At 43.6% G+C, this 13,171-nt stretch overlaps 2 protein-coding genes across 2 annotated transcripts; one reads left to right on the top strand and one right to left on the bottom strand.

The window, feature by feature from the left end:
- Nucleotides 1-709: 709 nt before the first annotated feature.
- LOC129617422 (uncharacterized) lies at nucleotides 710-2,069 on the top strand. The gene is made up of 5 exons (XM_055532659.1): nucleotides 710-967; nucleotides 1,033-1,127; nucleotides 1,181-1,426; nucleotides 1,577-1,842; nucleotides 1,951-2,069. Exons 1-5 carry the CDS (start codon nucleotides 710-712, stop codon nucleotides 2,067-2,069), a joined length of 984 nt encoding a protein of 327 aa, XP_055388634.1.
- Nucleotides 2,070-12,006: 9,937 nt separating this feature from the next.
- On the bottom strand, nucleotides 12,007-13,084 carry LOC129617424 (calcium-dependent protein kinase 2-like). The gene is made up of 4 exons (XM_055532662.1): nucleotides 12,882-13,084; nucleotides 12,509-12,726; nucleotides 12,204-12,349; nucleotides 12,007-12,162 (listed from the first exon to the last, which is right to left on the bottom strand). Exons 1-4 carry the CDS (start codon nucleotides 13,082-13,084, stop codon nucleotides 12,007-12,009), a joined length of 723 nt encoding a protein of 240 aa, XP_055388637.1.
- Between the last annotated feature and the right edge of the window lie 87 nt (nucleotides 13,085-13,171).

The following is a 13,171-nucleotide window of genomic DNA, read 5'->3' as shown; positions in this document are numbered from 1 at the left end:
GATTAGAACTTCCTGTCGCAATTCCATTTGTAAAAAGCGACAAGACCGACATCCCAACTGTCAATCCAAAAGTCGTTCAGATATCTCGAGAGGTGACTGTCGAACGATGGGAGACCCATATGACGTCATTGTCAATGAGAAATGTCCCAATTTATGCTCCCTTGAATTCCGCGTCATCCCAACCACCAAAACCGAAGTTCAAAGTCGATCTCGAAGTCTGGGTCAATTATCTTCCGTCAGAAGAGTCCCAAACTGCCCCACCGATGAAACCGAATTGCTCTCCTGATGATGATCTGTATCTCAGAGAGTTTTTACGCAGGCTTCCTGTCCTTGAAGCGCTCTCTGTTTGTTATCTAAGACATCAATTCCTTCAGTCGTGGAAGTCTGCTACTCAGTTTGTCCCGCGTGCGTGCTTTGACCTTCATTCCTCTTCTTTGGTTTCCTCACGATGTCCCTCGGGCGATTTGCTCTTTGTTGACTTTCTGGATTGGCTACAGACGCATTTCGCGTCCCAAATGTTAACAAAGATCCCTAGTGCAATTCTTTTGTCAGAAATATAGCGCTCGTATACTGCATGCAGTCACGTCGCCTGCACCTCAGTTTTTTGAGAACGGAGAGGCTGAAGACGTGATGACCAAATTGTGGAGAGTTGCTTCTGCTCGACCCTAACATCAAATTTGATAATTACGCCTCTGAGGATTTTTGACGAATGAAGGGTTTCTATTCTGACTCCGAGCGTTCGCGTCGCAGCGGCCAATCTCTGGCTCATCCTGATTTGGCAGAAGTTCTGAAACAACCTGGAAACGAATATTGCGCTGATTGTGGAGCGAAGGGGCCTCGATGGTCGTCCGTCAATCTGGGTGTTCTTATCTGCATTGATTGTAGTGGAGTCCATCGCGGGATGGGAGTTCATATTTCTAAAGTAAAATCGTTAACTTTGGATAAATGGACTCCAGAGTGTGTCAGAGTAAGTCCATCAAATCGTTAATGCTAAAGGATAAATCGAGAATGACGTTGATGTTATTTTCTTAGACTGTTCGTTTAATTGGGAATGATTTGGGAAAAGCGTATTACGAATATCGTGTCCCAATTCAATACAAACGACCGACGCAAAGTGACGCAAAGAGGTGGGCGCGATCCGAAATCACTCGTATCTACGTCCCAAATCACTCCATTCAAGCTTCCGTGTTCCTTTCAGTGTGATTGACACTTGGATCAAAAATAAATATGATCGTAAATTGTTCGTTCCCCCCAATTCCCCTTCACCGTCTGAGTTGCTTGCTCAAGGGCAGGATCCCAATAATGCAGTCCCAGGAAGATCAGAATCAATTATGGCTGCATCACCATCCAGATCTGAAAATCTTTTGCCAATTCCGGAAGATTCGAAACAAAGGAAGAAGAAAAAATCGTCATCCCGACTGAACGCGTACGTTTTGCGGTTTTTCCAGTGCACGCTAGATAAGCGATGTATGGATGAGGACACGTTGTCAGTAGATGCGTAGTGTAACAGTCCTCCTATTTGTAGATAAGTGTGTGTGTGCAGCTCAGTAACAGTATTTCTCTACTTCTCTTTCAGCACGTCGAAGTCCTCTCCTGCATTGCACTCCTCTGCTGACACTCCTTCGCCTTCCGGTACCAAAGTGATCTCAGCGTCTGAAACTGCAGATCTTCTCGATGGTTTTCTCCCCGCTTCTACAGTAGATTTCAACGCCTTATTGTCTGATCCAGTCGCGCAGCAGCCACCTGCCGATCCTTCATCTGCAACAGCCCTCGACTTGACATCTCTCGATTTCAATGATCCGTCCCCTCCCACACAGCAAAGTAACGCGCAGTCGCAAACAGGTCAGTTCTTAAATCAGCTCTCAACTCAACTATCCTCCTGTTTTTACTTGTTAATTTTCAATTTCAATCTCGTTCATGAATTATTGATATCAATCCTCCTTTTTGCAGTTTTCGGCTTCAGTCTCGGACCGCCTTCCCCTCAGCAGCTTCAAAAATCAAAATTAGAAGCGGCTCGAGTTTCTCTGGAACAACTTTTCGATCCCGCAGACCCACTAGGTTGGCATTAAATCATGAAATGTCTTTAAATGATAAATGATGAAATATCCTTAAATGATAAATGATGAAATATCTTTAAATGATAAATGATGAAATATCCTTAAATGATAAATGATGAAATATCTTTAAATGATAATGATGAAACATCCTTAAATGATAAATGATGAAATGTCTTTAAATGATAAATGATGAAATGTCTTTAAATGATAAATGATGAAATGTCTTTAAATGATGAAATATCTTTAAATGATAAATGATGAAATATCCTTAAATGATAAATGATGAAATATCCTTAAATGGTTTAACTTACAACTCTATAATGTCATCAGTTTGTCATTTCGAATTTGTTTGTTTCTTTCAAGGTTTTGGGACTCCCTCATTTCCCGTCATCGCTCCCATTCCTCGTTCTTCACGGGAAACTTCTTCAAGCGCGTTCAATGACGTTTTCACTCGATCAATGAGTGGAATCCAAGACCGCAATCACGTTGATGCTTCATCTTCTCTCCATCCATCAAAACAGAATTCACCAAAGGAGAATGTTTTCAATTTCGATTTCGGCTCAATCGATCAGACTTTTGCAAAGGCATTCAATCAACAATCAGCTGCTCCAGAGACTTCAAAGGAGGACCTTCAATCGGATAAAGCTTTCAATAGACAACCCTTTGATTTTTCAAACTTTCATTTCGGCAATCCCGTTCCAAGCCAAAAGACTGCCGACTCGAAACAAGATCCTCTCGAGGGGCTTTTCTAACTTTCACCAGATCTATATCAGTTTTTCACACCTCTCCCCTATTTTCACCTCGCCTCATTTCATTGGTAAAATTCATTGGGACACGCACCGTCCTGTTCCGTCAACTTTTCTGTTCTATTTTTGATCAGCAATCCGACTTTGTTCGCAGTCCCACGCTTTTTGAGCTTTATCAATTCAAACAGCCCTCCTTGATAAATCACCGATATTTTTCGACTTGACGATTTCTGTTATGATATCCCTGATACCATGTAAGGACGCGAATTCGAACGGACAGGCTCCACGCACCCGTACAAGCACATGAAAGCATTCATCCCAGCTAGATCTACAAACTAGGGTACAGTCAATCGAGGAACAGAAGCACGAAATAGAAAAACTCAGTTCCTTGTCTTGTTGCCTCCCATCCGTTTGTTTTGTTTCTTCAACTGTTTTCTTGCAGTGTAAGCCTTAATCGACGTATCCATCCCTCCCCCTAAAGATTTCAGATTCACGTAAACAAACAACAAGAGTTACACCTGTCACACCAATTCCCTTCAGATAACTCTCATAAGTGCCACATGTAGTTGCTAATCACACAAGTTCTTAATCTTACCTGAAGTTTTCATTTTATGAATTTCTTCTCTGTCTTGATTTAATATTTTAACAAATCGTTTATATCCTTGTTCAAGCTTCTCATCGCGGCGATTTTTCTCCTTCGCTTGCATCGCACCGAGGAACTCGGCATCACGGCGCAACTGAAAGAACAAACGTTACAGAAGCAATCATCTCTCTAGATCCTCAAAAAACAGCAACTTACTTGTCTACAAGCGCCTCTACGCGCGTCCTTCGTCTCCTTCCTCAGCTTCTTCGCTGATACTTGTTCTTCTGTGGCTCCTCTCAGTCTCAAGTATCTAGCTCCACTCAAATTCCTTGGGTCAACGTATTTCGGCGTAAGCATTCGGATACCCTGCATAAGCGCACAGACGAGAGCTGTGATCAGGCGGCCAGCAGTCTTGGAGGCCATCCCAACATACCGGTACTTTGACATCAGCGAGGCATAACGGAGAGATTGTTCGCGAGGCTAGAGTGATAAATTGCTGATGTATTTCCGCGATAAGAGCTCGCACTGTTTCGGACAATTGACATGACAATAAGTAGGTGGTAGTAGGGAGCAAGACATTCATCAAAATCACATCAGGAACACCAGAAGCCTAAAAAAGAAGCCAAATGATTTCCTTCGCAACAAAGTGGGAATTGTTGTGACAAATGAATCGGGTAAGAGGGTTTAGTGAAAACTGACCGCGAGGGATTGAATTGTTGACAAAATTGATCGAATTGTTTGCGATAATTCGAGAATTAACGAGCGCTGAGAATTTAAGTTGATGATTGATGAAGTTGCAATCGAATGCAACAAACCACAAGCTAATGGTAACGCTGTATTTGAATAGGTTTTGCTTGACTCGATGACTATCAGCTGAAGTCCCAAGAGGGCGAGTCCCAAACCAATTTGTTGATCTAACACCTTCGGGAGATGACGGGAACTGACATCGGGGTCTGAGTTCATTTGATCGTTCCTGATTACGGACGATTTGGAAACTGGGTGAAAATCGACGTTATGGATTTGACAAACAGCAGAGGACCAGCTATTGAGGAGAAGAAGCGCAGGCGCTAGAAACAACCGTCCAGAATTCAAGTCGCGGGGGAAGATTGCTGATATAAGGAAGACCAAAGCAAGGTCTGAACTGGTTGGCAAACCATTCGACTGTGGAGCACCAAAATCAGCAGACTCAGTCCATTGAGCGAGACCCTTAATGTTCTTGAGATCGTCCGTGAGGGACCCTTGAGCCCGCACACAAGCACCGACAAGCCTCGAAACAATAAAGTCTGCCATCACTCCTATCATCGACTTTCCCTCTTCTCCAAGATCGACTAAATGTTCCTGCAGAAAGACATTAATCGATATATTTGAAATCGATATATTTGAAATCGATATATTTGAAATCGATATATTTGAAATCATCAGTCGACAAAATGTGTTGATGCTGCGTACTTGCAATGTTTCGACTAATTGGAACGCGTCGTACGATCCGGAATGTTTTGTGTTGAATGATTCTAACTGTCCCTCAAATTGGCGGCTCAACGAATCCTCCAAATATTCTAATAAATTCCTCAATAATTGCCTCCGTTGTTCTCGTCCTGCTGGATTGATTGAAGGATCAGTTCCTATCCGGAAACTGAAGGAAAGAAATGATCCAAAAATAAAAGAGTGATGACGAATATAAGAAGAAATGATCCAAAAATAAAAGAGTGAATGTAAGAAGATGATAGATGGGATCAACATACCGGTGTATCAACTTCCACTGCGATTTTGGAAGTTCTGCTCGTAGCATTTGTTGAAAGTCTTCTGATGAACTCGGCAATGAAACTTTGTAAGGAAGATGTTTTTCGTTTTCATCATTAATCGCCCAATCGGGTGTAAATTCATCAATCACGATGTCGTTATTCTTCTCGTCATCACTTTCGACACTCTTTATTTCGTTATCTCTCGAAATGTCCATCCCTGTCTCATTGCAGGGGGTCTCTTCTACATCGTCTTCCTCCAAAACGTTTTCCTCTGGACTTTCCTCATCTGAATTCTCCCCAGAAGAAGAAGCTTCATTTTCTGCCTCCCCCTCCATCAACTCGCGAGCGTCTGCTATCGAGCTTGTACCGTCCTCTTCATCCTCCTCCTCATTGTCTGTTTCAGACTCTGCTGCTGTCTCTTCTCCGTCATTTTCATCAACACTTTCCGCTCCATTGCAACTCTCTTTCGTGTCCAACTCCAATTCTACAAAACAACAGAATATTCAGGAATGTACTTCTCACCGACTCCTCATTGCATTTTTCATTCTTGACCTGGACCCACTCACCAAATTTCTGTCGTGCTTCTTCTAGTGCGGCCAGTCTAGCAGCACGCTCGAAAGCTAATTCCTTCGCTGTTTTGATTCGATCCTAATTGATGAAAGTCATACGAATCATCAATGGAAAAGTTCACTCACTGTTGGTCGCGTTCTTGCATCAAACGCTAAAGCATTCATGAGTTTGTCGTAATCCGCATCATCATTTGCGCCGTTGAGACCGCTTTCCTCCCTTGCAGCCTTCAGTCCTTGCGCTGACCTGTGGGGCACAGTTGTTTCAAATATTAATATGCTATTTTTGTTTACCACTTAGTCGGTCGAAAACTCAGCGAACTGTTTAACTCTTTGAACGCTGAATCCAGATGATCCAGTTGATCCTCCTGTTCATCTTTTTCTGCAGCCTTTTGCGCTTTAGCCGCTTTTGACTTCATTATAATTTCTTCATAAACTTCCTGAAATCGATGAACTATCGATCAACGACATCGAATACAAACAAAATTACTTTTCTTGTTTTTTGGGAATCTGTTTTCCCTCCACCGCCAAAATGAACATCCACCGGCATATCCTCCCGCTCCCCAGTCCCAAGCAAGTCATCATCCACTAAAATAGAAAAATGACAGATAGAACTCAACAATGCACTCACTCGAATTATTCCAACTTCCCATTTCTGTCTCGCATAACTCCATAACAGGTCTACCGCCATGAGTGATAACCAAAGAGTCATCTTGGGATCCCAGATGCGGACCCCCGACGGATTCTGTCCCGCCGTCCAAATCGGACAAGGCGAATGAGCGTTTAGCGGCGTGGGACGCGCGTCGCATTCTCAGCTTTTGCATCCGCTTTGCCGATTTTTGAGCATCTGAAAGACCACTTGTTGTCTCTCCCAAACGCTGATCAATGAAATGTCCGCGGCGTCCCTCTTTCCGCAATTCCATCAACAGGGACAAATTTCTCTAAAAAGCGGCCCCGGAATGAATGGCGTACTCTGGTGGGACCTACCTTGACATTTTCGACAGCAACCTTCTTGCGATTACGTTCGTTAGGAAGCTTTTCCCCGATTCTCGGCCGCCTGGACTTCTTGTTTTGCTGAAGCTCGAACGGGTTCATTTCCAGGTCTGGGACGCCTATCCTAATGGCACAGCTTAATAAAATATGCCCCAATAAATTCTAATATTCACTTATAGCTTTTGTATCAATGCAACCAGACAGAACTTATTCCGTTCGTTGGGTAAATGCGTTGACGCGATAACTTTTATTTGGACTTCATTTTCAGAAGAAACACAACAACGAAAGTGACTCTCGTGTAAAGGCGGTGGAGTCAGACGCAGCAGTGACCGAACAAATTGATTTTTTGTCCGATTTAGAAGAACTGATTTCACAGCGCGAAAAAGACGCGAGTGATGTCGGAGTGAATGACGATATTGAGGATTTGAGAAATGATGAAGTGTTTGTTCCTTTAGAGCGATTTAAAAAAAAAGGAAAATTGAGCGTGACAGGTTTGTCGTTATCATCGGGTGTGAAATATGAGTCGGAATCGCAGACTTGTCGGCTCAACTTTGGTGCGAGACGCAGCTGGAATTTGTTTTGAAAACTGGTAATGTGTTGTTTTGAGTTTTTGAAACTGGATTGATGATCGCAGGAAAGAAGAGGCGGACGAAACAAATGGAAAAAGGAATAGAAAGGCAGGTTGCCACGATTTGTTTCGAAGATAACGATTTGAATGTCCAGACATGAGGTGTTAGAACGGGAAGACCATGAAGTTGTTGAAGTTGAAGTTGAAACAAGAGAAGACGATTTAGGGATCCGATTGTTTAACACAATTGTCCTTCTACAGAGATTAATGATTTCAGGTAGAATTAAATAGAAATTGATGGAATTAAACTTGATGGATCTCTTGCACTGATTCAATCTGGCAGGAAAGTCACGAGAAATTTGGGTATTCGGCGACGTGGATGGAGTTTTATTGAGAGGAATTATTGATGAGGTGAGGTAGATAGATATTAAGAAAATAAACAAGAAAGAAACCCGTTCCTTTGGGGAAGCAAGCTGCACAGCGCGGTGATTCGAAGCTAAATCTTCCCTGTGCATTTTGTTTCTTTTTGTTTATGTTTATCAGATGGAGATTCGAACTGACTCTGGAGTAAAGGAGGTGAAAAGATCTCACTCTGTGCATTTGCGGCACTAAGGGTGTTGCAGTTGGTTATTTCAGACACGAAGACGCGTTCAGATCAGCGAGAGCCTTCCCACGCCCAGCAACAAACCTCAGCGTTGCAGTTGCAGCTGTTAGTTTGCTCATTCTAAATTTCATCTTAACATCAATATCTTAGGTATCAATGGATGGTCAATCGGCTCATGTGCCAGGATGTTGATTTTGACTTCTTATTTCGAACATTTCGGGTGAGATACTACTTCATATGGATGTGTCTCTGTGTGCGCCAATAAATATGTCTGTGTGCGCCAATCTCTTATTAAATAAATATGTCTGTGCCAATCTCTTATTAAATAAATATGTCTGTGTGCGTTCTTATTAACACGTGAATCGGTCACGGCGTCGTAGTCAGTTTCAAATTTGCGAAGTGATCTAATTCTGTCTCGTTAACATCGTGGTGTATATTTCAGTGTAACCCTAATGCGCAGTTTAGTGTAAAGATCCTTGAAGAATTCGACAATCTTCAAGTGCTCGCTGATGTTTTTAGACAATGCTTCTCAACGCTACCGCCGCTGAGAGACTGTAAGAACTCTTCGTACAATAATTGGTTTCTTTGCTACCGACATTTTCAAGAAACATTTTTTGCGCTTGCAGACGTCGAAATTAGTTACGAGTGCGAGTCGAGGGAATTCTCTCGCAAAAGGTAAACGATTCATAAATATGAACTGTTTTTATTTTTTTGTTTTTTTTTTGATTTTTAGAATTCCGTATTCGGAGATTTCTACCCTCTACACAACTCGAGGATTACTTGACTGGTATGGGTGCACGCTCACACTTGCTAACTCGTTTCAAAATTATTGATTCTTTCAGGTGGAGGGGATCACGAACAGCTTCTGAGCATGTGATGATATCTGAAAAGTGGAAGTGTAAATGGTGCGATTTCGTGCAAGATTGTCGAGTCACCCCGCTGACATCTGAAGAAGTCCAACGGGCAGTGAGAAGTCGTGAAATGGATGCTAACTCCACCAAAGCAATGCCCCCCAGTGTTGAGCCCGTTGAAGTGGTTCTGAATGGGCCCAGCAATGTTGACTCCACCAAAGCAGTCCTGCATCGGCCTGCCAATGTTGACTCCACCAAAGCAGTCCTGCATCGGCCTGCCAATGTTGACTCCACCAAAGCAGTCCTGCATCAGCCTGCCAGTGTTGACTCCACCAAAGCAGTCCTGCATCGGCCTGCCAATGTTGACTCCACCAAAGCAGTCCTGCATCACCCTGCCAGTGTTGACTCCACCAAAGCAGTCCTGCATCAGCCTGCCAGTGTTGACTCCACCAAAGCAGTCCTGCATCGGCCTGCCAATGTTGACTCCACCAAAGCAGTCCTGCATCACCCTGCCAGTGTTGACTCCACCAAAGCAGTCCTGCATCGGCCTGCCAATGTTGACTCCACCAAAGCAGTCCTGCATCAGCCTGCCAGTGTTGACTCCACCAAAGCAGTCCTGCATCAGCCTACCAGTACCAAAGCAGCCCTGCATCAGCTTGCCTCCACCAAAGCAGTCCTGCATCGGCCGGCCAATGTTGACTCCATCAAAGCAGTCCTGCATCAGCCTGCCAGTGTTGAATCCACGAAACCAGAGGATTCAGGAATATTCCACAAGGAATCACCAATCCATGAAAGAACACAAAAATCTGAGGCAATTGATGTTGTGTCAGGACACTCCAAGGCAGTCCGGTCCCCTCATTGTTGCGCCCATTGTTTTCTCCACTAACTGACACTCCAAGAACTCCAAGTGACACTCCAAGAACTCCAAGTTACCCTCGTTTAAAGCTAACAAGGGAACATTGTCTCAAACCGTGGACAGGACCACAGTTTGAGCAAAAACTTGGAAAATCTCGACGAAAAACAACGAAGTCTAAGAATTGTCACGCAATGGACCTCCGTACATGGCTACTGCATTCTAGTGACTCGAAGGAGGAAAAAAAAGATGCTCCTCCGAAGGAAGATGCATCTCCTCAAAAGCAAGATGTGTCTCCTGTTTTGTCGCCACAAGTAGAAAGATCGCCGCTAGCCAAGCGGTTGAAAACTTGGTGACAACACAAAAAGAGAGTTGACATGCAAAATACTGCACCACAGATCAGGCGACTGCTACGACACTGCCACTTTAAGCCATGACGACCGAAGAGATTAAAGTTTGTTTCAAGGTGAACACCGGCAAAAAATTTGACTTGACCCTCGCGCCGAGTTTAACGGTTCTGGAAACAAAAGGCTTAGCGGAAACCGAGAGTGACATTCCCTCTTCCCAACAGCGATTGATTTATCGTGGTATGAACTGTAATTCTTCTCAGCTGCAACCAATTTCTTGCTTTCAATTTCTTGTTTTCAATTTCTTGTTTTCAATTTCTTGTTTTCAATTTCTTGTTTTTTTCTGACAGGGCGCATCCTTAAGGATAGTGATACCCTAGCAAGCTACGGAATTGCTTCCGGCCATTCTATTCACTTAGTGGGTGTCTTTCTTTTTGTTTGCTTCTATCGCGCGATTAATGCAGGTTCGCTCAAGCGGTGGACAACCAGTGACAACTGATGACTCAACTGCCAATACGACCTCTGCTACCCCTGCGGTCCCGGGACTGGGAAATCCTGCTGGAAACCCTTTTGCTAACGGATTTCCCGCTGGCCTTGAAGGCCTGCTAGGTAGTTCAGCTTATTCATCTAAAATAGAAAATTGTTAAAATAAAGGCATTCTGATGTTTTAGGTGCTGGTGGCGGTTTCCCTGGCATGAATCCAAACGGAATTCCCGGAGGGATGAATCCTGCGATGTTCCAATCTTTATTGTCGAATCCAATGATTCAAAACATGATGCAAGAAATGATGGCAAACCCCGAAATCTTCAGAATGGTGATGCAACACCCCTTCTTAAACCAAATGGCAGTAAGTAAAGACTAGAGAAGCGTGATGAGAACATTCAGCAATGTTAGAAAAACGAATAGTAGAGGACGCGTGTGTGTAGCTCTACTTGAACGTTCTGAAACTCTTGATTCTTTATTGCGCTTGTGTGATGTAGGCGTCAAATCCAATGGCTCAGTCGATGCTGCAAAACCCTGAATTAATGCGAACGCTCTTCACCCCCAATATGATGCAACAGGCAATGCAGCTGCAACAATCGCTCCATCAAACTCCTCCCACAACGACCACCACAACGAATCCTGATGGAACTACAACTACAACGACAACTGAAAGAACTGCAACAACCACATCAACGACTCCAGTTCCACCATTGGGCGGAGCACCATTGGGCGGAGCACCAGGGAACAACCCATTCGCCCAGGGATTAGGCGGAGGAGATATGCGAGAAATGGTGAGAACCGTGTTCTTTCGGATCCCGACTTGATGTCTCAAGTGCAAAAATATGATGAGTAATATGCCAGCAGGAGCATTTGGAGCACCAGGCGCATTCGGAGCACCAGGAGCATTTGGAGCACCAGGTGCATTTGGAGCACCAGGGGCATTTGGAGCAAATGCAGCAGCAGGAGGCGGGGCGAATCCTGGAGAAGCGCCGAACATGGCGGCTTTGCTGGGAATGATGTCTGGTGCAGGGGCTGGGGGGATGCCCGCTAGTAATGTGCCGGCTGGTGAGAGGTAATTAAAGAAGGAAGAAGCTTTGAATTTATTCCTTTATTTTAGATTTCAAAATCAGCTTCAGCAATTAGAAGGTAAATCCTGATCTCTTGCAGTTCAGTCGCATCTTTCTTTTAGACATGGGGTTCATCGACAAAGAAGCGAATCTTGTGGCCTTGCAGCGTTGCAACGGCGACGTTAATGCTGCGATCGCGTGGCTGTTGGAAGCTGGACATGGAAGCTAGATCTGCAAAGTAGATCCTCAACTTTCATGCTGAATGCATTTAATGTGCAGAATGCATTTATTTGATGCTCTTGAGTCTCAGAGTGGCCAGACATGAGAGCTTTTTTCATTTTGTCTTCATGTTTGTAGTGAAGAGCCAGGGAGAGAATATTTTCTTTTGTCAAAACCCATACAGAAAAAAATAATCAACGCAGCTAGCTAGACATCAAGTCAACAAACTCGTAGAAGTCAACGAAGCTGAAGAGCAAACAACAATTTTGAGAACATAAATTTGACGCTCAAGAGCAAACACACAATTTGAGAACATAAATTTGACGCTCACCCGTCTCTGTTTTTGTCGATTTCACTGAAGATCTTCTCTAAATCCGAGTCAGTCAGTTGACCATATCTCGTTCCCTTTAATGCCGTTCTAAGAGACCCGATCGAGATTCTTCCTTCACCAGTTGGATCAAATTTGTTGAACACGTTACGAAGCTGCCAAACGAGGTGATTTCAAGAGGACATTCGTGAGTTACCTGAGCTTCTTCAAATTTCATTCTTTTGTCTAATAATGCCGAAATAAATTCTGTGTAGTGAATTCTATTTGACCCAGAATGAGCCAGGGATGCAAAAATTTGTTCTAAGTCGGCTTCAAGAATTGCATATCGCGCTTGCTTCACGCCTGAGAGGAGAGATAATTAAATACTTAAACAATCAACATCCCATAGAAAGAGAAGTTAATTAAACAATTACACAGATGAATTATCCCATAGACAGAACAGTCCGAGACAGTTGTTGTCTATCTAATGTAATTAGTGCTTAGTCTACTAGTGCCACGTACTGTAGCGCAATTCTTCTAAAGAGATGGTGCCATCCCCACGCCCATCAAGAGCCTCAAACTTTCGCCTCAAATCTTTAATCTCTGATTCACTCAATTCACGCGCCATCAACTGTAACACGGCTTGTTTTAACTTGTTTTGATTTTGCCAGCTTCTCAACCCTTCAAAGACGGAGGGTGTCAATTGGCTGCTAAATCCTGTACGAGGCTTCGACATCAATCTACAAGACAAAGTCAATTGCAATCTTTTTAATCCAGTTTGAACAACATTGATGGTACAGTAGCTCTATTCTAAGATCTATCGAGAGTCCCGGGGATATCAAAAACATTATTCGGGTAGACTACCAGAAGACCCCGTCCCATGCCCATGAAATACCTGAACCACGGATGATCCAGTGCTTGTCGCGCTGAACATCTTTTACGAGGGTCTTTTTGGAGCATCCACTTCATCAAATGAATAACTTCTGAACTCGCAGCTTTCCTAAAATTCCCAAAGAACAGAATTTCATACCAGAGGAGCGCAAATTCATCACAGTCGGAGCGACTCTGGGGTGAACCATTGAACGGGTACTCAGTCATTCACTCATTTACTCATTCATTCACTATTGATTCATCATAGATTAGAATCACAGTGAGTTCAAGCATGACCAACATTATTGAATCTCA

Source organism: Condylostylus longicornis, unplaced genomic scaffold (genome assembly GCF_029603195.1).
Source record: "Condylostylus longicornis isolate FDR11 unplaced genomic scaffold, ASM2960319v2 ptg000528l, whole genome shotgun sequence".
Taxonomy (NCBI): Eukaryota; Metazoa; Arthropoda; class Insecta; order Diptera; family Dolichopodidae; genus Condylostylus; species Condylostylus longicornis.
Note: the sequence above shows the minus strand (reverse complement) of the source record. Positions and strands in the feature narration are given on the sequence as shown.